Raw genomic sequence first — 24,826 nt, forward strand, 5'->3', positions numbered from 1 at the left:
GTGCTGACACCGTAAATAAGAAACCAGGGAATCCAGGTTACAAGAAAGCTACCAAATGACTTGTTTTCAACACCCCCTGACTCTCCAAAGGCAAATTTCCATCTTCCCTGGCAGCTGACTGGAAGAACAAACAGGGCATTAGCCTTCAAGACATGCAAAGGTAGGAAGCTGGGAGCCTTAATTCTGGACCATCCAGTAAGCATTGCTTTCCAACAAACTGCTCAATTCCCAAACCAGTTTCCTCTCCATTTGCCCAATGCAGCTACTCTATAGGAAAAGAAGTGGTGGTACAGCCTCTCCCAGTACTGAAGCACTTTTACAAACAGCTACAGTGGCAGTCAGTTACCAGTTCATCTACAGTTGGTCTATGTTTCTAGGAGTTGGCAAGACAATAATTCAGGTATCTAGCTACGAAGCCAGAGGTTGGGAGTTTGATTCCTCACTGTGCCTCCATGGAGAAGAGCCAGCCTGTGTGGCCTTGGGCAAGCTGCACAGTCCCAGGGCACCCCCAGAAGAAAGGAATGGTAAACCACTCCTGAGTATTTTCTACCTGGAAAACCCCGAAAAGGGGTGCTATAAGTCAGAATTGATTTGACAGCACATGATTATGATGACAATGATGATGGTGATGATGTTTCCAGGAGTTTATCACATGGCCAGTACTTCTGTATCTTAACCACCAAGATTTTAAGAAACAGTTAGTCCTCCTACTAAGGCTACATGAGTTACTCATTTATTGAACTATTGTTTCTTGTTGCTTGGAGGAACTTGTCAAGTATATTGAGATTTACAAATTGAACATTTCCATGTACTGAAATGAATTAACACTTCTGACATAGCTTAGATGGAAGTGTGTTTGCTATACAGGGTAGAAAAAGAATCAGAATGCAGAAGAGAAGACCTTGAACCTGTTAGCCCACAATTTTTAAACCAACACATTTAAAATTGACTCACCCCAACCCCATTTGCAGAGCTGGATATGTTATTATTATTTTTTTGATTATACCTCTCATAGCAATTATAGCTTTCAGATTATAGCTGCTGGTGAGTGGGTTCAGGGAGCCCTGTTCCAAAAAGTAACTTCCTCTTGTCAATTTGCCAGCCAACAAATGATAGCAGAGCACAGTCATGCCTTCTCCGAAGGTGTTTCTTTTCTTATTTTGTTAATTCAGCAAACAAGAGAGCCTGGTCAGCAGAGCCATTAGATAAACCACAGGACCGGACTGGGACGGAGCACATTTTTTTGGCCCAGCCTCCATCAGATAAAGGGAACAGGTACAGAAAATACTTTTACTCTGCTCCTTCCGGGCAACACAAACAGTCATTTTCCAAGTCTGATTTTCATATAAATCACCTCTCAGCTTGCCCAAAATCATGAGCACCCAGGACAACATTCATTCATCCATTATGGTTGCAAATGTAGATTTCCTGAAGGAAAGCAAGAATTGCCTTCTGGAATCTTCAGGAAGACAGATTTCCAGTGGATGGGGCCGAGTCTTCAGAGTTCTGTAAAATCCTTTTCCCTTCTCTGAGCAACAGCAGAATCAGAAGGATACCTATCTTGATAGACTAACAAAGAAACAGAATGAATACTATAATATGGGCAGTTTGTTCAATACAAATGCAGCTTTTCTTGGCATAGCATTTAGGGTGGCTGATTGTTTTGTTTATATAGTTCATGCAGTATTGTCCTTAAAATCCCCGGAACCACAAATCTTGATTGTACCAGCTACTGACACCCTTGGTTTGCCTCCTTCCTGCCTTCCCTCCATCACAGTGGCTGTGTTCAGAAATCCAGGAGCAGTTCTGCCTAATACTGCAGATTCTAGACTGTAGTGAAAGACTTTCAGACTGGAGGATGGAGAAAGGCTTCTGGCTCTAGTTTTTCTGTTTTGTAGTCACAATTATTTCTTATCTTTCCTCCAGTGAACTCAGGGCACAGTATGTAGTTCCTTCCTCCCCACAATCCTGGTAACCAGGTGAGGGGAAGAAAGTGCAAACGAAGGTCCTCTGAGTTTCAAAGCTCAGGGGTGACTGTGGCTTGGATTTCTGTAGGCTCACTCTCGGCTGATTTCTAACAACTAAACATGCTCTTCGGTGGTTCCTGCTGCCAAGCATCAGCAAGAATGAATTCTGGGCAGCAGTGACAATGACTGGAACAGAGAGGAGTCTGCAGCATCCAAAGCAAATAGGACTTACAGAAGTCCCACTTTAATATATGCCATTTCAATGAGGCCCATTTTCACAACCCTTCCCTACTGATTGTGCTTGATATCTTTTGCACCCTAGAAATATCAGCCCACACAGAATCCCATGATGAGCATATCCAAAAGGTATTCCTACCCCAGAGATTGCCTTGTTGCTTTACCATTTCCTCCTTGCAGCAGCTAGACCTTTGACTGGAACTTGCCCAACAAATAGCTTTAGTTGTATTGGCCATCATTTTGTTTCCAAGCTCAGTTCAAAGTAGATTCAATTAAGCCTTTTATATAATCTGTATATAATCTATAATCTGTAAAGCTCAGACACCCCAGCATATCAAGATTACCTTTACCCATACGTATCTGACCAACTCCTGAGATGGACATCTGAGGTCCTTGCCTTTATGCTCTCATGAAGGGATATGCAGAGGGTGGAGGGATCAGGCCTCTTTATGTGGTCGCCACTCTCCGCCCCCACCTCATATGATAGTGTTTTCCACAGAGATGCTTGCCTAGTTTTTATTTTGTCTTCTTTTAGGCGCTAGGCAAAAATATTTCTCTTTTTCAGGGCATTCTGTATGTTTAATGGTGGTCATTTTGTTTTTCCTGTTTTGGGATATGCTGATTGGATTATTAAAAAAGATTTATAGTTTTTCACTTTTTGTCATCTTAATAAATTGTTGCATGTTGTATTTTGTGTTTATGCTTTACAAGTTGAGAACCACTTTGGGTTGAGAAAATAACTCAGCTTGTAGTAACATCTCACTAAATAGGTAGATGTGGTTGGGAAAGGAAGCAGCAGCAAACAAATTGGATGTAATTATGGGGGAGTACATTGTTAGGATCTAGCAACAGCTCTCTCTCTCTGTACAGGCTGGCTGGAAACAGTAGGTCTAGATTCAACAGGCCACCAAGTTAAATGTAAAGTAGGAAAACAGTTCCCAGGTAAACCAGTGCCTCTTCTAGCCTGATATATTGTACACAGAGCTGTTTTTTTCTTTTTTTAAAAAAGGATGCCTACAAACAGGCTGATGCTATTACAGGTCTTAGTGTAAACGCATGTCCATCTGATAGGACTTCTTTCTGCTTTCTTATTAGTATTTTTGCTCTTTGGAGATGCAACATTGCCATCTACTGTCTAGTTCAGAGAGAGGCCACATAGAATTCTCTCTGTGTGTGTTTATGTGTGTGTGTGAAGGAAAGAATTTGGATTCAAATTTAAGTTATGAAACACTTAATGCAAACTGCCTTCCAATCTGAATGTACCATGCAACCCTACCTTTTGCTTATTTTTGCATGAACATACTCTGTGACTATGTTGTTCTATGACCCACATATTTCAAAAATAAACTGAGTACTGTACAGTATTTCTTGCAATCAAGAGGCAGTGCCCCCCATACACCTTCTGAAGGAATTTTGTAGGGAAGGACATGGTCTGAAAGAGAGCAGTCCTGACTGGTAGCTTCATGTATGGCTGGAGAGAGCATGTCTCTCTTCTGCTGCTGAGAAATCATTACAGGGGCTGAAAATCTCACTGGGTGATACTGACCTGTTCATATCTCCCACTCTGAAACTACCTCACAGGGTTTCACAGGGGGGAAAATGAGAAGGAAAACAATGTATGATCTCTTTAGAATTAAGAGGACATAAATGCAATAAATAGTATTCAGTGGCTTGCATGAAAAATATGTGTGCATCTTCCACTTACAGTGATTTGTGAGATGAAGGGAAAGGCAAGGCTTTCTTCCCCATCCCACTTCCCAATTTGAACTCTCATCCTTTAATATCCAACTTCACAAAAAAGCAGAGGGATAAAGGAAATGGTCAAAGGTCACACAGATACAATTTCCTGAAAATGGAGGTATTTGGAATTCAGATCCTTTGCAACTAATTAGTTTCATCCTTTTCTCTGATGAGCTCCAAAGGCTGTCCTTCTCCCCACTTTATCAAAAGCAAAAACAAAACTATAAGGTATTTTAAGAGTAAGAATGTGACTCACTCATTGCCCAATGAGTGCTATGGGTGGTTGAAGTCTCAGTCCAAAATGCTCGTCACTAAATACCTCTCCAGATAATATCTTTAAGCTTGCAACGACATGGGGAAAGGTGTCAAAGATGTGTTTGCCCCAGCCCACTTCAAACTGTGAAGTTCATTTTCAGAGAAAACTCATTTATCCATTCATGGAACACAACTATGCACAATGAAGGAGCCATGCTTTTTTCCCCAAGCTCTTGCTTTTACTGTATTTTTATGTTTCCTCCAATAAGCTCTGCCAGTCTGGTTGGCTTCTGTGGAGGTGCCACCTTATCCTTTGCTTTCAGCAGCAAAAGGAGTGGGCCTGACCTGACAAAAACAGTCTCATAGATTACCTTGAGACAGTAGACAAGAGTATTTTAGTTTTACTTTGAATGGACCAAAACAGTTGCCAAAGAATTTTATGACTTGAAATGTGTTCAGATAAATAAAAACTTCTCAGTAGTACACACCTGAAGCTTCTTCTATTGTGCGTGTTCATAAAGTGAGAAAAAGACACTACTAAGGTTTTTCTTAGTAACAGAGTAAGCATTGCATGGACTCATGGACTGTTAATCCCAGGATAAAGTAGGCAGAAGCAGTTAAAATGAACAAGGAACATTTATTAAGAAAGTTACATTCAAGGTAGAAAAGCTTAAACCCGAACTCTGACTAAACAGATAAAAAGACCTAGAACGGACATGGCAGAAGAGCAGCAACACATCTGCTCCGCAGAGTCAGAAGCAAACCCTGACGGAGAAACCCTGAGAATATCAGTCTAACAACAGACACAGGAGGAAGCAAAGTGCAGACAGGATCCCTAGCTTCTCCGCTCCCAAATGCCACTTGTGGTCATCTGGGGCTGGATAGGAACTAAGGTTGTACCTGAAGGACACTAGATCAACATTTTCTTATTGTCTTTATACAGTACTAGCATCCTTCCCTCCTTTTACTTCTGTTAAGGTTGGCAAGCCATACAAACAAAACAGAGAAGGTCCGATTTATGAAAATATGCCAGTCAGTTTATTGAACTTCCTTGTAAGCTTGGAGGTCATTCTCTGTTTTTCCAAGCTCAACTGCATGGATTATAAACCAAAAGACAAGACACAGCATTCTACCTCATGAAAACAATAACCAGAATCCTACTGTGTTGTGATCAAGTACACAGCCAATATTCAAGCAATAGGAGTCTATGGCATGCCTCATAATCTTCTAGTGGGGCACGTGAACAGCTGCGTAGTTGGGCATGTGACTAGCTGCTTGCAAATTATGAAAACAGTGTCATGATGCACACAGTATTTTGCAGGAGGATTTTAGCCTACAAGTTCTATTTTGGGAGCTAAGAGGGAGTATGAAATGTCATTACTTCATTTCATCATAACAAGTCAGGTAAAATATAACTTTCTCTTCTGAACATTAGTAATAAGATGATACCATTTCAACCTTAAGCATATTTTCCTGTCCCAGTTGTTTAACTTATTACTAATGGTGGCGACCTTGTATAGGCTATGAATTTATAGCTTCCTAAATCGCACCTTAGCAGCTGGGAATAAACTATGAAATCAATGAATGCTTACTTCCTGGTTTAATTAAACCAGTCACATATTCTGCCTAAAAGAGTGGACTGTGGTTTAATATCATTTTACAGATTGAGTCAGTTTCAAGTTGGCTTTATTAAACCAGCATCAAACCACTGGGGAAAAGAAGAGCTAGGAGGCAGGGACACAGTCTTGTCACTCCTTGCTGGTTACAAAAGTTACAATTTGTCAAGCCAAGAACGAAGCACCTAAGTGGATCCACGTTTATATGTACATAATGTCTCCCAGGCTCTGCAATATTCCTGTTCGTGAACAGTGCTGCAGATAGTTGGGCACAAGACCAAGACCACAGCAGGCCTAAAAAACACATGCATATAATGAAGGCAGGTTCAAATGTAACACTTTTCCATGTGTCAACAGGGGTAAATCCATAGTGCAGTGGGAAAAAGCTAGGTCTAAAGTAGTGGCTCCCAACCTCGGTCCCCAGAGTTCTTGAACTACAACTCCCAGAAATCCTGGCCAACACAACTAGTGGTGAAGGCTACTGGGAGTTCTAGTCCAAGAAGATGTGGGAACCCAAGGTTGGGAACTACTGGTTTAAAGTGATGAACCTACAATGCCTTACCAAAAGGTGCCTGTTTAAAATGCAAAAGAGAACAGGGAATATTTTTTTAGAGTCAGACCATGTCCTATTCTGACAGGCAACCCTTCGTTCTTGTTATATGGACTCGTATGGCCTTATAGGCCCCTTCCAACTTCATGATTCTATGCCCTCCCAAACAGAAAGAAAAGAGAAGCAAAAAAAAAAAAGAAAGAAAAGAAAAGAAACAGACTGTAACAGGTTGATTAGATGGTGGCAAGTTTTTGTTCTTGTTGTACTACTAACTCCACACCCTCGATCAAATTTCCTCAGTTGAGGGAATTGTGTAAGCTTGTTAGCATAATGGAAAAGGGTGAAGAAGCTAGAACAGCAGTAGGACTAGGAAGAGCACAATTTTTTAAGTAGCTAAACTAATGGAAAGGAAGACAAGGCCACAGAGAGAACAAAATATCTACAAGCTCAGTTGTGTTTTTTAAGTTGTTTTAGTTGTTTAGCTAATATAATGAGAAAACAGGTCCCAACTATAGAAAAACACAGGCAATTGGCAAGTTGAGGAAAAAAATTTTTTGCTGGATATTGAGAAAAGAATAAGTGAGCATCTCATAGAGATGCTTGAAATACTGCTGTTATTTCAAAGGAGTAACACAATTACCCTGAAGCTTTCTCAGGCCTTTGATACTATGGCAATGCACATATCCATGTTGCCTGCCACCTCATGATGGCTGACATTTGTAGATGCAGCATCCCTGTTGAATTACACTGTTGAATGAGTCTTCATTCTCACCAGTCGGTGCAAGTGTAGCAGCATAAATTGCAGAAGTAAATTGCCACTTGTCAAGGAATCAAAAGAGTTTATTAAAATAATACTGCCACCAACACTTTCTGGTAACTGTACTGTGAGGGCTTTACTGCAGTTTTTGCATTCAGTGGGTCATCTTTTCACTTGGAGAGGTTCAAGCGTCAGGTTCTGAGTATTTGCAGGAAACTTTTAAAACAAAATCTCAGCATCATATACACTATGCCAGGACTACTATATGAATCTGTTCATGCCTCCTTAGAGTTCCCAACTCTGAGAAGGACAGATTACAGTAGGAACAGGAATAGGGCTTTTCTCCAGTATGAATACGGTGATGGCGCTTTAGTGAACCCAGGCGGGTAAAGGTGTTACCACAATCTTCGCAGTGGAAAGGGCGCTCTCCCGTATGGGTCTGATGGTGCCTTTTCAACCTTGCCAGTTGGACAAAGGCCATGCCACATTCTTTGCACTTGTACGGCTTATCTTGCCGGTGGATCACTTTGTGTTTTGAAAGTAAGTTAGATTTACTGAAACTTTTGTTACATATTGGGCAGAGGTAGCTTTTTGAGCTCTCTTCGGGTTTTCTGACCGCACAGAACAACTGTCCAGTATTCAAAGTATTGTCTGGTTCCTCTTGCACCACAGACCAGCAATTCTTTATATTAGCACTTCCCAAAACAACACTGGAGCGCTCAATCCTGTGAAAGCTGCTGAGATGCCTCCAAACATCAGCAGTGCGAATGAAACCCTTGTTACATACAGGGCACTTGTGTGGCCTCTCTGTAGAATGGGTTAGTTTGTGCATTCGCAAGTTAGCCGCACGGAAAAACTCTTTGCCACAAATGGAGCACCAGTACGGACTTCCAGCCATGTGAAACTGCTTAAGTTCCTGAAGCCCACGGAGATCTTGGAAAGAACCCCCACACTTCTTGGAAACATCAGACAAAGTTTTCTCCAGCTGGGGTGGCAGATTCTCATCATCAGAAATGTCGACAAGAATGATGAAATTCTCCTCCACCTCATTCTCCAACTTTAAGCCATGACTATCCTTAGAATTCCCCAGAGAGTAGAGGTCCAGAACCTTACCTTCAGAGCCTGTGCTATAACAGGTGGCAGAAGGAACATAAACACCAGGGGTGGTTGATTCCCACCTTCGATAGTAAGCGGATTCTTTTGAGGTTGCCACCAAAGAGCTTTCTCTTTTTTCAACATGTGGTTCTAAAAAGACACCATCCTGATCTGAAACTGCCCTGGGGTTGCCATCAGGAGAGGAAGCTGGCAAGTAGTCTTCTTCCACTTCTAGCAGGAGGCTGGCGGTATCACCTACACATTTTACGCTGGCAGGTTCCGAGTCCACTTGCATCTCCATCATGTAGCCTTGGCAACTTTTGCCTGTATCCAAATCAGAGCATCAAATCACTGTTCCTCCTGTGAAAAGATTATACAATTTCATTAGTGGAAATTCCAATAGTCAACAGGTGAAATGAAGTCACCAGAAAGAAAATCCACAGGGAAAACAGAGCAAACAACTAATAGCACTGAAAATTTCAAGGCACTTAAAACCTTTTATTGTATTCCGTAGGTCCTTTGCCTTAATATGCTATGAATAAAGATTTGAGTGAGTGTGGAAGCCATTTGTCCTTTGCATAACATGTATCTGGCATGATCCAGACACAAATAGGCACATTTAATTTTCATTGAGGTTAGTGAAATAGTCATGCGCATGATTAAAGTACATTTTTTCACATTTTATTAAGGAGGAGTGACAAATAATGGAAGAAACATCAATAATTTAAGATGATGATTTCTGCTTTCATTTCATACTTTTCTCTGTATTTTGCTAGCAAACAGGCTTCCTATATAGATTAGAGATCAATCTACAAACTTTAAACAATTTAGCCATAAACCTTGCAACCTCATTGTTTAAAAAAATTAGGCAAACTATGAAATGACCATTATGCCTTTAAGGATATTTACTGCTCATTACCTCTAAAGATCATTATTTAGAGTTTACATTAGAGAATATGTGCAGGAGACTAATTTTAAGTTTTACTGAGATACTTTTCTTTGAAGTCTTCAAGTTTATTATGGAGTCTGAAAATGTTTTAGTGTAGTTTCTTTCTGCTTTACCTGAGAGTATATCAGGTACAGTTGCCCTTTCTGCTTTTGTTACACAAGAAACTGGACAGAAATTCACCAGGACAAGCATTATGTAGTACTAAAAGGAGCTAATTTATTTGATGAGTTTTTTAACTGGAGGGTCTACTTTAAGTTTTCCCCTATAAAGCTGTATTATGATTTTCTTTTTCCTTTTCCTTTACAATTATTAATGATTGTAAGAAAATAAATAATATTTGTAAGAAAATAAACATGCTGATCTAGCATATATTTATAATCGGAATTAAGGCAGTGGTTCCTAAATATCTGGCACTTTCTTTTTGTTTTAGGAGACTCTTTAGCTTCTCACCTTTTATTCACTGCAATTCAGCCCCCTTCAAAGAAAATTCATTCTATACATTAAAGACAAAAACAGTTTTCCATGACACCCCCGAAACTCTAGTAATAATACCATGTACATTTGTTTAAGATTATATAAAAGCATTTCCTTTATGAAAATCCATTTTTTCAGCTTCACTGGGTTTTTTTTTTCTTCATATTATGGCTCCCTTGCGAAGAACCCAATGGGATACAGCGAATAATATTTTGACATTTACCACCAAGACTGGGGGGGAGGGGCATACTAGGCATGATCACATTTTGTGCAACCATTCACACAATACAGTACTTGATTTCTAACTGAATTTAAGAGATTTATGGAGAAAGTTAAAGATGACAGACCAACTTGACAAGAGGATGGAAAGCACAGGAGTACAGGTGGGAGTTTAAAGAAAATGGCTTCTTGGTCTGCACAGCTGACTGCAAAATCAGAAGGAATGAACTGGTTTCAGCCAAGGGAGCTTCCAGCTTGATCCCATGTTCCAGCTAAGATGCCTGCCACAGCAGTCTTAAGCTACTGAAACTACTGGACATCTGGATATCTGTATCTTAGCTTCCACCTTGCCAAGTGCCAGCCTATCCTTCACTTTCTACATGGTGATTTTTATATTAATGCTGTTGGCTAAGGCTGGATAGCTGTGGCCTCTGTGCCGCCAGAGGTTGGGAGTTCAGTCCCCCAGGGTGCCTCCTTGATGATCCATAGGGTCCCTTCCAGCTAGGCAGTTCAAAGATTATCATCTTTATCTGATTGCTCATATCTACCCAATCACTCCACCCTTCCACACTGCATTCCAAGAGAGTGGATTACAAAAGCCAACCACATTTGGCACCTCTGACACCTCTTCATGACCCTTTATTGGCTCTATACCTGCCATACAGCTCCATTTGCAATTCTTTATCCTTCCCTGACTAGTCCTTCTAAAAGATTAGGTTCCATTGTTCAATATTTAAACACTCCCATTACTAAAACAATTTAAGGTAATAGAAGCAAATCCATGAACTACAACTGCTCTGTTACCTATATTTTAACTGCATTTTTCTGCAGAACAGGCCCTTTCAAATGCTTTGCAATCAGAAGCTGGAAATGTTGCTTGATGAGATGCCTAAAGATGGTGAGCATTTATCAATAGATTCACTTGATAGCTCAGCATTAACTCTTTGCATTGAAAAGGACAAGAAATAAAAGCCTTTCAGGAGTCACATTTCTCTCCTTCTGCCCTCCAGGCCAGAGCAATTAATCTCAGCACTTAAGTCTTCAAGATTTTTGGACATCAGTTTCCCAAAGCCTGTAGCTGGCATGGCCAATGGTCAGGAATTCTGGGAAGTGATGACAAAACATCTGGAGAACCAAAGATTGAAAACTACTGCTTTGTAAAAGGCAACTTCCTCCGGTTGCTCTGTGGCACAGTAGAGGATAGTCTACTTTACAGCCTGAGGATTATTGCAGAAGATTATTTACTTATTTAAAATATTTTTATCCCACCTTTCTCCATAAAAAGGACCCAATCATTTAAAAGGCAATATTTTAAAACTAAAAACAGTAAGTACTGTATACACATATTAAAAAAGAATTAAACCATGTATTACATTAAAAATGGTAGTAAAATACAATCAAAACAACAGAGAACAACAATCCATTTTAAAACCCCTCTCAGACCACCAGTCATTAAGGAAAAATCTGCCTGGAGAGAAAGGTCTTTGCCTGCCTGCGCGGAGGGAGATGTGGTCTTTGAGATAGCTTGGATCCAAGCCATTTAGGGCTTTGTAGGTTAAAACCAGCATTTTGAATTGTTCCTGGAAATGGATCAGCAGCCAGTGGAACTCCTGTAATATTTATTTATTTAGAATATTTTTACCCTGCCTTTCTGCTTGAAAAGGACCCAAAGCAGCTTACAACATTGAAAGAGATATTTAAAGGTTAGAACAATGAGTATACAATGGTGGTTAACATCATTAAAAGACAATATTGAAAGCTAAGAGAAATGAGTATAAAAACATGTCTTACATCATTAAAAGGCAATATTAAAGTTAGGAACAACATGTATACTGTACAAATAATAAAAGAGGGGGAAACGGCAGTCTGAGAAATGGAAAACCCCAAAAATGGGAAATACAATAATAATCCATCTAAAAATCACACACAGCTCAATTACTGCGGAAAGGCTTGCCTGAAGAGAAAGCTCTGTAATAGGGGAGTTAGATGTTCCCCATTAACATGGCAACACTACCAATATAGGGACGTGTTATTTTTCAAGTTCATTAAAACAGGCACTCCAATTCCTTAAAGCAAACATCGGCAACAGTCTGTTCCTCTCAATGCACACTGTAGATGAATTATCAGATGTCCCTGAATCTGAAATGGCAGAGTCCACCAAAAGTTGCCCTAAGTAAGCATTCAGTTGTACACGCATGGTTTTAGAAGATCTATTAAACCCAATGGAACGCGTCCCAATGCAAAAATGCACACAAAGCCTATTCCGAAAAATCTCTCTCATAAAATTGCCCTCCATCTATTGATCTAGCGCCCTTCCCCTCCACCCCAATTTAATATGCATGGACTGATTAACTCTTGAACACAAATGGATTCCCACAGCCATTTACCTGTACAGGCGCACACAATATGGACACGAGTTTTGTGTGCCGTGTGAACGGCGCTGAAGTACTCTGCGTCAGTGAAAGTCTGATCTCTGACCGGCGGCGACAGCGGGACCCTCGTGCAATCTCGTGCAGGGCTGAGAGAAGGTGTGCCTACTCAAATGTTCCCTTCTCAAGACCCAGAATCCGCCCTTACATCTCTGTGCTGTACCATACTTTCATTTCCTTCCCCGCGTCAGCGCCCCTGTCCGAACGACCGCTCCCCGACAACGTTGCTTACCGGGGTTACGCGTGGCGAGGGAACCGGGGCTGATCGAAGCCGCCGCCGAGGCGCTCGTGGGACGGGCCCCCTTGAAACTCCCGCCGGCACCGGCGGCTCCCTCCAAGCAAGCGCGGCCTGGCGCAGGTGGGCGTGTCCCGCCACCGACCTGGAGTGTAATTGGCCCGTTTTGCTAAGCGAGGCGAACCTGAGCTGTTCTTTCCGAATCCTTTGCTTATCCGGAAGCAAAGGTGGTGAGGGGCGCGCCCTTCACACGTTACAAAGCAGCAAACCCATCTTTGTTGTGATTCCGACCTCTTGTAATGCCACGAATGGAACGAGCAACTGGCAGCCGCCGCCAATACCTGTTTTCTAGAACCTGTTTGCCACATTTTGATAGTGTTTATGCGTGCTTTCTGGGAGTGCATTTATGGTGGTGGTTGTTTTTTAAAACCCGCCCTGTCCACCAGATAGTGAGTTCCTTTTCCTCCCTCTTAGTCCCTTATATAAATATGAACTCGAGATACCCCGGCTAAACTGACTGGCAGTAGGTTCGGGCAGGCAATGCTTTTTGAGCAAAATACTATATATACACATACTTGGCTGTTAAGTGGATTTAAAAGAAAATTAGATCCATGGAAAATAGACAAAACTACCACCAGCACCAGCAATTGAAATAAGTGAAATATGGGATGGGGGGCCGCGGTTTCCCAGCCCAGTTTCTTTCTGCCACAGATGACCTGCCTTTTTAGTTTTTACTCCAGTGATTAGCGGGTACTGTACTATTAGTCATTGTTATCCTCAGTTTATCTGTTCAATGAAACCCCCCTGCCTATGATGACCTCCAAGAAAGATCCTCTTGAAGCTTGCTCGTTGCTCAGAGTTAAAATTGGGAAGGTCACTTTTTTGAGCTATGGATCCCAGAACCCCCCAAGCACTATGGCGAAACTGTGCATTTTGCAGAACTCTTCCTCAAGCAGAATTAAAGAGTTGTAGATATTGGCCTAGAACAAAGAACAAATGATATGATTTTTTAAATGACATATCTAATTGAGTAATTACGTAAGAATGAGAACACCCTCATGTATCAGTTTGGACCATACACTGGCTATTCTGGTTGAATTAGTCTTGACAGTTGCATTCCCAAAAAACTAAATTTCCAGGCTCTGGATAGTAGCAGCCATGATTACTAAAGAAAACATCCATGTTCTGTGACTCTATAGCCTTGACTCAGTGCAGGATGTAAGGAACAGGAGATACTGTAGTTCCTGCCACACTACTGTGATTTCCATGAGCTGACCAAATGTTGAACAAAACAAGGCTGGACTAGAATGGACTGATCCAACAAGGCAATTTTTACACTTTTGTAGAACACTGGAGAGGCTGATCCCAATGTGATCCAGCCAGACCTTTTGCATGTTCTCAAGTGACAGTGCATATCCATGATCACTTGGGAACTCAGAGAAAACAATAACTGATGAGAGATAACGAATATACAATCTTGCCTGGTAAATGTGCAGCATGATGGTATACCATAGGGATTGTTCTTAACATGCAGAAAGAGAGCAGGGCACATTAAATTGAATTCAGTCTTCCTTGATTTTAAAGAGTTATGAAAAACTATCCAAGAAAGGGGGTGCTGGTCAAGAATTTGAATTTCACACAGACCCAGTTTCTCTGCTGCATACGGAAACTCCCCTTTGCCAGTCATGCTTTCTGCCAAAATAAAGTCTGTCTAAACACTTCAAAAATACACGTAAGGGACAGAACTAATAGAACATGATGTTGTCAAGTGAGTGCAAAGGGCAGGGAAGCAGATTTCAACTAAACTTTAAGGAAAACATCCTAATGTTTTTATTTTTTCATTAACAGCAGCAAGACTGGAGATCACCATGCAACCTCAGAGATTGTCCGTGGTCCAGGGGAGCGAAAAGTAGGTATTTGTAAGTGTGACTCTGTAGGTTGTAACTCCCAGAATTCTACCTAGGTAATTCTTGGAGAATGATGGGAGTTGTTGCCCAGAAGCACTGAATGTCCCACTCCTAATCCTAAAAGGTTTTCCATAGCAAGAGAGAGTGAGAAAGTCATGGTGCAGAGTGTTTAGAGTACTGGATCAGGACTTGGGAGATCCAGGTTTGGTTCTCCACTGAGACATCAAGCTCCATGAACTTGGGCCAGTCTCTCCCTCAGTTTGACCAACCTCATAAGGCTGTTGAAAAGATAAAGTGGGCAGAAAAATGTATATACATTTTACTGAAGGAACAGCGAGATATAGGTTTAACTAATAAATCAGGCCACAGTACCTTGGAAGACAGTTGGCTCTTCTTCACTGCAGGTATTTAAGTAAAATACCCACGTATTTGACTTCCACTATCACATCCTGCATTGTAGCTTGTCCACTGAGTACGGGTTGGATTAGATCACTAGTTCTTAACCATTCAGTCTCCAGATGTTTTGTTAGCCTCAGCAAGGATGACCAATAATCACAGGCTCCTGAAGTCCAGAACATCTGAGACTCAAAACTACTCTGTTTGGTTATCTGCAAGGTCTCTTCCAGCTCTAAAATTCCAAGATTTTAAACCAAGAATCAAGCAAGAGCAGCTTCCCACCTGTTGCTGGACTGCAATTCTTACAGCTCCTCTCCATTGGCCATGCTGACTGGAATGATGGGATCTATAGTCCAACTATGTTTGAAGTGCCAAACACGGCCCACCCCTAGTTCTAGAGGAAATAAAAGTTCATATAGGCAATCCATCCCACATCCATGGAATGCCAGTCATTCACAGAGAGGGTTCCCTTTCCCCAAAAACATACTACATAAAGCATCAACAACCAGCTCTTAAAGCCAAGAAAATAAGAGGGTATTAATTGTTGCATTAGATATCATGGACTTGGCACTCTCTGCAGTGAAAAGGTTTGCTTTCATTCCAACTGCACATTTCTGTAGTGTTTGAGGGGAGGGGGAGACAATATTTTTCTGCCTTTTGCAATCAGCAGTAAATTTACTTGAAAAGATTTCTATTGGGCAGTGGTACTTTTTAAAAGAAGTGCTTCCCTTTAAAAGGGTTACACAGATCATTACATGGGAAGGTTTTGTAGACTATGCATTTGGTACATACACATCCTAACTTGACAGCCAGTGTCACCTAGTGGGTGGTGATGGTGATGACTACTTAATGTTGAGATTTCTGAGACACACGTGGCAGATCAAGTGTGACTATAAAAAAACCCACAGAGATCATAAATAGATTCTCCCTTGGTATACATATATGAGCCTGTGTGTGCCAACAGTAGAAATAACATTCATTTGGTCATGGAAAAACGTAAGAATATTTACTGTATAACATGTTGAAAAATAAATAAACAGTGCTTGAACATATTTACTTAGAAAAGATTTGTGCTTGACAGACTTACAACAGTTTAATAATAACTTCCTTATTAACATGCTAATAGCAGACAGCATATCTGAAAAACATTATTCTCAACAGGAAAACCTCATGCTAATAGACAAGCAGAACAAGCAGGAAAAGTCTCATCCAACTGCCATTTCTTGTATCTGGCCCTTAAACATCCATTGGCTAGCAGTAGACAAAATCTGATTGGTTATAATGCTCTATTGTGTAAATAACACATTTCGATCATTCTTATATACACATATATACATGCTGGGTTGCACAGTTATGTATTCTAACACTTACCTCAGGGATGATCATGTCTTGCAATAGAAACAAATGACTCACCACAAAAGTGCAAAGTTGCATGATATGAATGAGAATACCTTTCCCTAATCAAGTGTCCTCCAGAGAGGTTGGTCTGCTCCTGGTCTGTTTGCCATTTGTTTTTGTTTGCTGACTGAAGCAGTCCCTTTTTAAAAATCACTCAGGCAGGTGTGGGCCAAGTGGCTGCACAAGCAGCCTATGCAGCTTCCAGGAGTAGCAACATGCTAAGAGCCATTGACGAGTCACCGGACGTTCCCAAGAGTTGTTGCCCAGAAATTCTTTTCAACAACACACCGGGCATCAGGGATCAACTTCCCAGCTGTACAATGTTGTTGTGTAAAAGCGTCCAGATATTTTGGACTGGGGTTATGCTGCGTTCCATCTCTCAGAAACAGATTTCCCCAAATGAAATTAGGAACCACCTAGCTGTCAGTATTTCTGCAAGGACAAAGAAGAATAAGAAATCCACAACTTGTATTCAGTACAGCATAGATGGACAGACAACGGTGGTAGAAAAAGCTTCTCCAGCTTGTCAAATAATTTCACATGGAGTACTCCCGGATTCATCTCTGAGCCTAGGTGTTTCATTGGGGATCAGGAGTGCATTTGCACAGTTAAAATTAGTGTGCCCATTTCCTGAGAGGTCTGATCTGGCCAAGGTGACACATGCCTGAGTTACATCTTGAGTGGATTACTGTAAGGTGCTCTATGCGGAGCTGCCTATGGAAAGTGCCAGGAAATTTCAACAGATCCCAAATGCAGTAGCCAGAAAGTTAACTGGGACTGGCCACAGGAAATACATAATTCCTGTTACTGCAACTCCACTGGCTGCCGATCCATTTCCAGGCAGAATCCAAAGTGATTGAGTAAAGCCATAAAGCCCTAAGAGGCTTGGGCCCAAGCTCTCTCAAGGACTGCACCTCCTTTTATGAGCCTGCTCAAGAGTTAAGGTTATCTGGAGAGGCTTTCCTACAGAGGAAGTCCTCTCCCATGTCTGACACCTTTCCGTGTGCGTTCAGTGAGGGCATGAAAAAGGATTTGCTTTGTAGCTGCTCCCAGACTGTGGAATTCCCTCATACAGGAGGCTAGGCTGGTCTCATCTTTACTGTCCTTCCACAAGCAAGTGAAGACCTTTCTCTTCAAACTAGCTTTCTCTGAGGTACTGGCTGCCAAGTGGGGTTTTTTTTATGGATTGGTATTGCTTATGTTTTTTTTAAATAGTGTATTAATTTGATCCTTTTAGTATAGTGTACTCAGTGTTGTTAGCTTAAATGCTGTCATTTAATTGTTGTAAGTCGCCTTATGTCTTTTTTAAGGAGAAAGGCAGGTTACAATACTTGAAATAAATAATAAATAAATTTGATATAAGGAATGACAGCACAGAGAAACCTATTTCAAAAGACTTCAAAAGCAAAAACAAAAAATAAAAACATTCTGCTGATATACTGCCCCCAGTACTTATGATTTAATTATGGAGGCTACACATTCCTCCCGCCCCTGTAAACTGGGTACTCAATCTGCCAGCCTCAGAAGGTTGGAAGGCTGAGTGAACCTCAAGCTAGCTACCTGGGATTGAACCTACATCATAAGCAGAATTTTCACTGCAGTACTTTAGTTTAACCACTGCACCACAAGGCTCCCTCCCAGAAAACTCGACCTTCCACAACACTGTGTTAGGAATCTCAAAGGAGCTGTTGTAGAAAAAAGAAATTACAAAAGGAGTCTGGAGAGGGAGACAACGGAAACTAGCTACATAAGCAAGTTCTGTTAGCACCTGATTTTTGGTCCCAGTTCTCCGGCAGGGAATAACAGATAAAGACAGTGCATCGATTCAGTCTATATGTAAGTCAAATTTTATTCAAATACATATAGCTGGACCTCATTCCTAAAAATGTGGACCGGGAGCCCCATCATACATTTGGTAAAGCATTTTATAAGTTTCTTACACAAAGTGCAATAAGCAGAGCATCCCCTATTGGTCTCCTGAACCCTATGGGTGCCTGTTGGGTCATCCTATTGGATGTGATAGATTTAAGAAAATATCCAATTTGTCCCCCCCCTCTTTTGGACCTGTGGGTTCGTGGCTGCGTTAGTGGCTGCCAAGTTTGTGAATTTGTGTGACCCATTGTGCACCTTATCTTTAAATATGTTAATGACGGATTATGAGCCATCTTGTTACGGTATGTTACAGTCTTTGCCTGAAGCGCTGTGAAAAGGAGTTATTCTGAGTGAGTTGGCCTTGAATTGGGGTGGTGGTGGTTCTCACAAAGCTGTGTCAGTTTAAAGCTGTGTCAGTTTAACAGAGGTGTGGTAATGTAGGAATGCTTCTGTGAGCGCCAAGTGGGAGGGGTCAGGAATGAGGATACAAAATACATTAACTATAGAAAATGCATATAAAGTACAGATACAAAATGCATATAGAATATCATTATAGTAAGGGAATAGTAAGAACTCATATTTCAATTACAGGTACAAGGTATGATTACTTGTGTAAAATACTGATTATGAATGTTAAGTACATGTGCATCAAATAGCATGTGTTGTCTTAAAACTGTAAAGCCGGTTCTTCGTATATGTTATATCAGAACCTCATTCTTGCCCCCTATCAGTTCCAGTGATATACATTCCAGGAGTATACTCCTGCATATTGAAAAACAAGCTGTTCCCTGGCCACAAATGTGTAATGGAAGAGGCATCCTGAGTATGATACAGGCAGGCTCCCAGTTCAGCATCCTCCCTCTCCGAAAACTCGTATGTGATAGAAATGATTATGGATGAGTGGTGGTAGTGCTGACATCCCAAAGGCTTTCTATACTGTCAGTGATTGCTCCTGAAGATCAGGTACAGAGAAGTCTGATCAGCAGCAGTGTCTTGCTGCCCTTTTAAAATCTTTCCCCAACCAGTAGTAGTCAGTGGCTGAACATGCTTTGCTGTGTTAATCTGCAACCACTGGACCAGTGAAAAATCACTATGGTGCTAGCTGGCATGGTCTGCTACCGTTCCTAAGGCTCTGAGCAAGCTGGGGGGCTGTCCTGCTGAATCAGTGGAACAGAATTTGGAATTACTGTCAATATACAGTATTACATGATCCTTCCTTTAAAATCCATTTTGAAGCTCTTGTCCGAGGGCTGTGCTATTACCCTCCTGGTAAGAATCAGAGCCATATCAGTAATCCCAACAGGTTGCAGGACTATGCTGAGTGAGGCTGGATGATTCTCTCCTCAAGATAAGAGGCCTGAATTTGAAGCAGCAGTGAGTTCTTGTGCCATCTTCTGTTGCTATGGAGACAGCTGCTGGTGCACTGAATGTTTCCCTTGAAAATCTCTTAGTGTTTGGTACACTTCCTTGTGTGTTGTTCCTGCACTGAATCCAACTGCTTTGCTGTTGTAGATGGCTAACCAGAGGATAGGGGAAGGTGTTAAAAATATCTGCACAACACCAAGGATTGTAGCTAGGAAGATAAATGGTAGGTGATTGTGACATTATGGTTGGTGTATTTCTTGGTGGCTTCTGTCAATTTTGAAATCAGTTTGTCCTCCAAGATATTCGTTATGAATTGATGTTGCATTCTGTTTTGAATACTAGCTTTTCAGATCATTTAGTCAGGGATTGGCAAAAGGGATGTAGGGAGAGATATATCCCTTAACTCTTCTACAATCAAATGTACAAGACCACACACTTTGTACTCCATGTACATTAGAGTTACATTAACCATGTGTTAATGAGTGGGATCTATGATTTACACAAAAAAGGAAATTGTTTCCCACTAGAAGAGTTATTTAAAAGTAATAAATACCTAGAATGTAACAGCAACAAATCATTAATGATCAAAACGAACCTAAGATGAGAAGGAGCATCAATATGAGGCAGGCCCAGAGAGGAAGGGGTAATAATTTTAAAAAAGAGAAAAATAGTTAGGCTCCACCATTCTTTAATCAAGTCATGGGTGCATTGAAACACCCTTCTTTTATGTTAGCTTCCACCTGAAGTCATTGCAAGAAGTGAACTCCACTCTTTGCTTCCCCAAAGCAAAACATCTATGCTTATGTAAGAGTAAGCCCATTAAGACAAGCTTTTTTGACCAAAATATGAATCATCTGGACTAGAATAGCGAAGTTGTGTATCTGTAATTATGAATTCTGCTGCTTTTTAGGAGTGTTGACAGTAGCAAAGCCTGTGTTGTACTTCTGCTCCTCCATATTACTAAAGATATACTATGTAGAAAAGTTGTGATTTTTGAAGTGGTAGCCCTGTTAGTCTATGCAAGCATATCAACCTTGCAAGTTTCTCTTCCAATTTGTAAGCTTGTTCTTGTAGGCTTTCCCAGTTCGTAATTCAGTTAAAGGTAAAGAGTCTGTGCATAGTCCAAATTGTCCTTTTCCCTTGCACGGCTTAATCTCCTGTAACAACCACCCCCTTTTGTCCCACTTACGTTCCATCAATGCACGGTGTCTCTTACCTGTCTGCAGCTTCCCACTCAGGAACGTAGCTGGCTGATGATCTTCCTTGTCGTCTGCTTGGCTCAGCACGGCTCTGGGTTTGAATCTGGACACCTCAGCATGGAACTCCTTCTGGGACTCTATGCCTCTCACGATCAGAGAGGCCATCACCGCCTCCTTCCGCTTCCCAACGACCTCCTCGCAGTTGCTCGCCCTCTGGATATTTTCAGCTTTCTTTTTTTGTTCCAGGTTAAATGTAGGGACAGCTATTTCCCTAGACTCTGGGAATTCTAGGGTTACACCTCTAGCATCAATTTGGTGCACTGCTCTCTGTGCTACCCCTGGTTGGCTTGAGAAGTCTTGCTTCTGTCTTATCAGCAAGACTCTCGCTTCTTTTTGTTTCTCTAGGGGAAGTACTTCATATCTTTCATTGTCAGCTTCTTTCCTAACACCTAGGACCACATTCTTCCTTCTATAATCTGGTTCTATCATGTTTGTTTGAACCTCTTTCTGCCCTGATTCTCTCGTCTCTTGGGTTATATGATTTCTTTTGTTCATTTTGGAGATTATTTTGTGTGGATCTGCCCCATTTAATTGTAACTTTTTCCCTTTGAAGGGTTCTAGCTTCAAATCCTCATCTCCAGGGTTAAATGTTATCTCTTTGGCTTTTCTGTCAGCCTCTAGCTCCTGTTTCTGTTGCTGGCCCTGCAGACCATCTGCTGCAATCTCAAGGGGTCTCTGCAAAGTGTTCCCTAAGTTATCTATACATTGAATTGCTGTTTCAGGACCTTGCTTCCTCTCTATTTTCTTCCAATTTTGTTCTAATTTTGAATTTAGTGTTTCCTGTCTTCCTTTTGAGTTTGTATTTATAAAATTAACCTGTTTCACCTCATCTCCACTCTTTTCAAGTACTGACACCTCTCTGTGTTCCTGTTTCTGTTGTTCAGTATGTTCCTGTTTCAGTTGATTAAAAATCTTATCAATGTCTTCCATATAATTATTATAATCATCCCTACTCTTGTCCTCCCTATTGGCTTTATCTTCCCTATTTCTCTTCCTTTGATATATGTCACAACTCTGACAAAATTCTTTTATCTCCTTTCCCATTTTTGGCCAGTAATACTTCTGAGATATCCTCTGCTTAGTCTCTGTAATACCTAAATGTCCAGATAAGGTGTCTGTGTGTCCTTTTTCTATTATTTTCCTTCTGTATTTGGAAGGAACCACTAGTAGTTTATGAAGGCACTCTCCTCTTTTCCTGGGATTTATTAAGATTTCTCTCTATAAAAGGCCTTTTTCCTCAAAGTACCTCTCAGAGTTCTCAGGTGATACTGGATCTTTACTAACCAATTTAAAGCACTGTCCTAACGTTGGATCTGTTTCTTGCTCCTGTTTAAATGTACTTTCATTTGGATTTCTCATTGTTACCAAATCAGCTATTTCATCATTCTCTCCTATTATTTCATTAGGGGACTCAAATTTTTCCTCAGATATTTCCTTGTTTTCTTTCTGGGCATGAGAATTCACTAAAGCACTCTTGACATGCTCAGAGAGGTCTATACCTATCAGGCATAACGTTGGCAGTTCACTAGCAATTCCTATCCTCCACCAACCAGTCCACCCTTGATATTTTATTGGTATATTTGCCACTGGTAATGTAATTATCTCTGTCCCAATTCCTTTGACTTTTATGTTTTCTCCTTTCACTATAAATTCTGAAGGGATTATTTCTGGATGGCATAATGTCATTTGAGAGCATGAGTCTTTTAGAGCTGGATATTTAGTCTCATTTATATAAATAGCATCCCCAGAATATTTCATAAGTTCCTGATTATTTCCAACCAAGTAACAGTGGAGAATTTGAGCTACTGGGAGTTGTTCTTGTGGTTCTGGGCTCTCTGCTCTGGCACTAACTGTGGTTGCCATGGCACCTGCTTCAACTGCCCCTGTAGGTGCCTCTTTCTGCTGTACGCAATATACTTTCTTTGGCACATTTACATTTCCTTTTTGTTGGCCAAAATCTCTGTTTTTAACACATTGTGTTTTAAAATGTCCTTGTTCTCCACAAGCAAAACATCTAACAGCTTTTTGTTCAAAACTAGGAGAATTTTCTCCTTTCCCTTCCCAGTTTTTAAATTTCTGCTGGCTCTGCTTGCCCTTAAAATGGCTTCCAACTGTCGGTTGGTCTCTGAGATATATTCTCGGTTCTCTCTTTCTGTCATCCCAAGTCTTCCTCCCAAATTTCACCTCAGAATACCTGGGATGTTTGATTTCTGTAATGTGGTCAGCAATTTCGCTCGTTTCCAAAATAGTTTTTGGCTTTTTATCGGTTACTAAATATCTCAATTCCCCAGGTAACACTGAGAAGAATTATTCAAGACCCAGGACATTTTTCAAATCCTCTAGGTTCTCAACCCCTGCTTGCTTAAGCCATTTTTCTAAATACCTCTGCATATTTGCCCCTAATTGAGAATAGGTTTCACCAGGCTTTTTGGTCAATGCCCTAAATTTCCACCTCAAATCCTCAAAAGGATCATTTTATGAGATTCTTGGATTTTATAGTCCCAGCAGGCTCTCTCAGACAGAATCAGAAATGCCTCTGGAATATCCCCCTTTCTGAATTGTGGGAATTTCTTGAGGTCTACTTTTAAAATCTCTTCACTTGCTGAATTGTTATTATTCTGATTTAGGGCTGTTAATTCTAGTTGTCTCATTCGCAATTGATGTTCCATTTCCTTTTCCCTCATGGCCATTTGTCTGGCTTCTGCCTCTGCCCTCATTTTTTCTTGCTCCATGGCTAATTATTTGGCTTTCGCTCTTTCTCTTGCTTCTAACTCAGCCTGTCTGGCTTCAGCCCTTTCTTTTGCTTCTATATCCCTTTGCCTTAGCTGAAACTCCCTTTCCCATTTCCACTTTTGAAACTCTTGGGAGGTTAAAGTAGCTTCTCCTCCCTTTGAGGCATCATCCTCTTGAGCAGCCACCTCTTGAGCATCATCATTTTCTTGCTCGGCTACTTTGAGAGGACTTTCCTCTTCGTGAGGTAACCCTTGTCCTTCAGGTACCTCCATAGCTAACCTTTTCCCTCTCTTAGGAGGCATGGCTTATCTGTGTTCTCAGATTCAAAAACTCAAACCTCTTTTTAAAAGGGACCTATTTTTTCCCCTCTGTGTTAGGGAGAGATATTTAGTAGCTTAGACAGCCTGCTCTAGGCTTGCTTCGCTACTTTGTTATTCCAGGCACCCTGCCTGAGCTCCTTGTGGGATACACTGTTTCTTTTGGCTTCCAGCCACACACCTGTTTATTTTTCTGATTTCCAAGCTTCTCTGCTTGTTCTTGTTCCCCTCAGATCTGTGTTTTGACCCTGGCTTCCGCTCCTTGTCCCCTCAGCCGTCTCTTCTCAGAGCCTAGGACCCCAAAGCTAGCCCACTGGTCTTTCACAATCTTGAGGTAAACCTTAAACTGTTGAATGTTCCCTCAGAGCTTCCCCTTTTCTGTAGTCCTTCCCTGGTCTGCCTCAGGAGTCCCTTTTAAGCTTTTCACCAAGCTACTTCCAAGGGTCCCACTCCTGCCCTTGCAGCACCAGACTACTAGGTTCCCTAAGCTCAGGAAATTCAAGGTTTTTTTTTTGTTTACTGGAATCTTTTTAGATCACTGGATTATCTTTCAATCCCACTTCCGCTGCCACCACTTGTGGTGCTCCCCCTTTGTGCCCTTTATATCTTTGGGCTCTACAAAGGTAAATACACCCTTTTCGCTGCCACCAGGTATTCTCTTAATACCAATTCAGGTCCCACACACACAGGAGTTGCTCATATAACTTAGGAATCAGGTTGTATTAAGTGCATCCGAAGACCTGGACCCAGAAGGGTTAACTGAGGCTGAAGAGAATGCTGAGAGATTGGAAACACCGGAACCGCCTCCAGATTCTCCTTCCATGGCAGACAAGCTTCGGGCCAGGCTTCGGGAAAGACTTAGGACAAGAAGATCAGAGGATCGCTCAAAGGCTGTCCACAGAAACCTACGATCCTCTAGTCCAGTGGTTCTTAACGTGGGCGATAATGCCCCCCAAGGGGCGATTTCATTTTTCAGGGGGGCGGTAGAACGAAAAGGGGTGGCGTGGGGGCGTTGGAGCAGAAGGGGGCGGTAGGGGGCGCTGGAGCAAGCCAAAC

General features: G+C 41.4%; 1 protein-coding gene and 1 long non-coding RNA gene across 5 annotated transcripts in view; one reads left to right on the plus strand and one right to left on the minus strand.

Annotated features, from left to right (window-relative positions):
- Positions 1–24,826, plus strand: part of LOC140706746 (uncharacterized) — a 66,269-nt gene that overhangs the window by 30,808 nt on the left and 10,635 nt on the right. For 2 of the 3 annotated variants that reach the window (XR_012086591.2, XR_012086592.2), the window contains exon 3: positions 14,372–14,432. This is a non-coding gene — a long non-coding RNA (uncharacterized LOC140706746). Of the gene's footprint in view, positions 1–12,813; positions 12,973–14,371; positions 14,433–24,826 lie in introns of those variants that run through there. The other variant, XR_013544610.1, reaches the window with a different exon arrangement.
- Positions 4,817–12,685, minus strand: LOC110077044 (uncharacterized). 2 transcript variants are annotated; one of them, XM_078392354.1, is made up of 2 exons: positions 12,521–12,685; positions 4,817–8,577 (listed from the first exon to the last, which is right to left on the minus strand). In XM_078392354.1, the coding sequence occupies exon 2, from the start codon at positions 8,519–8,521 to the stop codon at positions 7,370–7,372; it is 1,152 nt and encodes a 383-aa protein (XP_078248480.1). In that variant the 5' UTR covers positions 8,522–8,577; positions 12,521–12,685; the 3' UTR covers positions 4,817–7,369. The 2 variants fall into 2 exon arrangements, with proteins under 2 accessions (XP_078248480.1, XP_072854240.2); XM_072998139.2 differs by having other exon boundaries at positions 12,545–12,684.

The sequence above is a fragment of the Pogona vitticeps genome, chromosome 4 (assembly GCF_051106095.1).
Source record: "Pogona vitticeps strain Pit_001003342236 chromosome 4, PviZW2.1, whole genome shotgun sequence".
Lineage (NCBI taxonomy): Eukaryota > Metazoa > Chordata > Lepidosauria > Squamata > Agamidae > Pogona > Pogona vitticeps.

What these genes read in the sequence shown, in the direction of transcription:
- LOC110077044 (XM_078392354.1), bottom strand. Translation starts at nt 8,521, where the DNA reads ATGATGGAGATGCAAGTGGACTCGGAACCTGCCAGCGTAAAATGTGTA.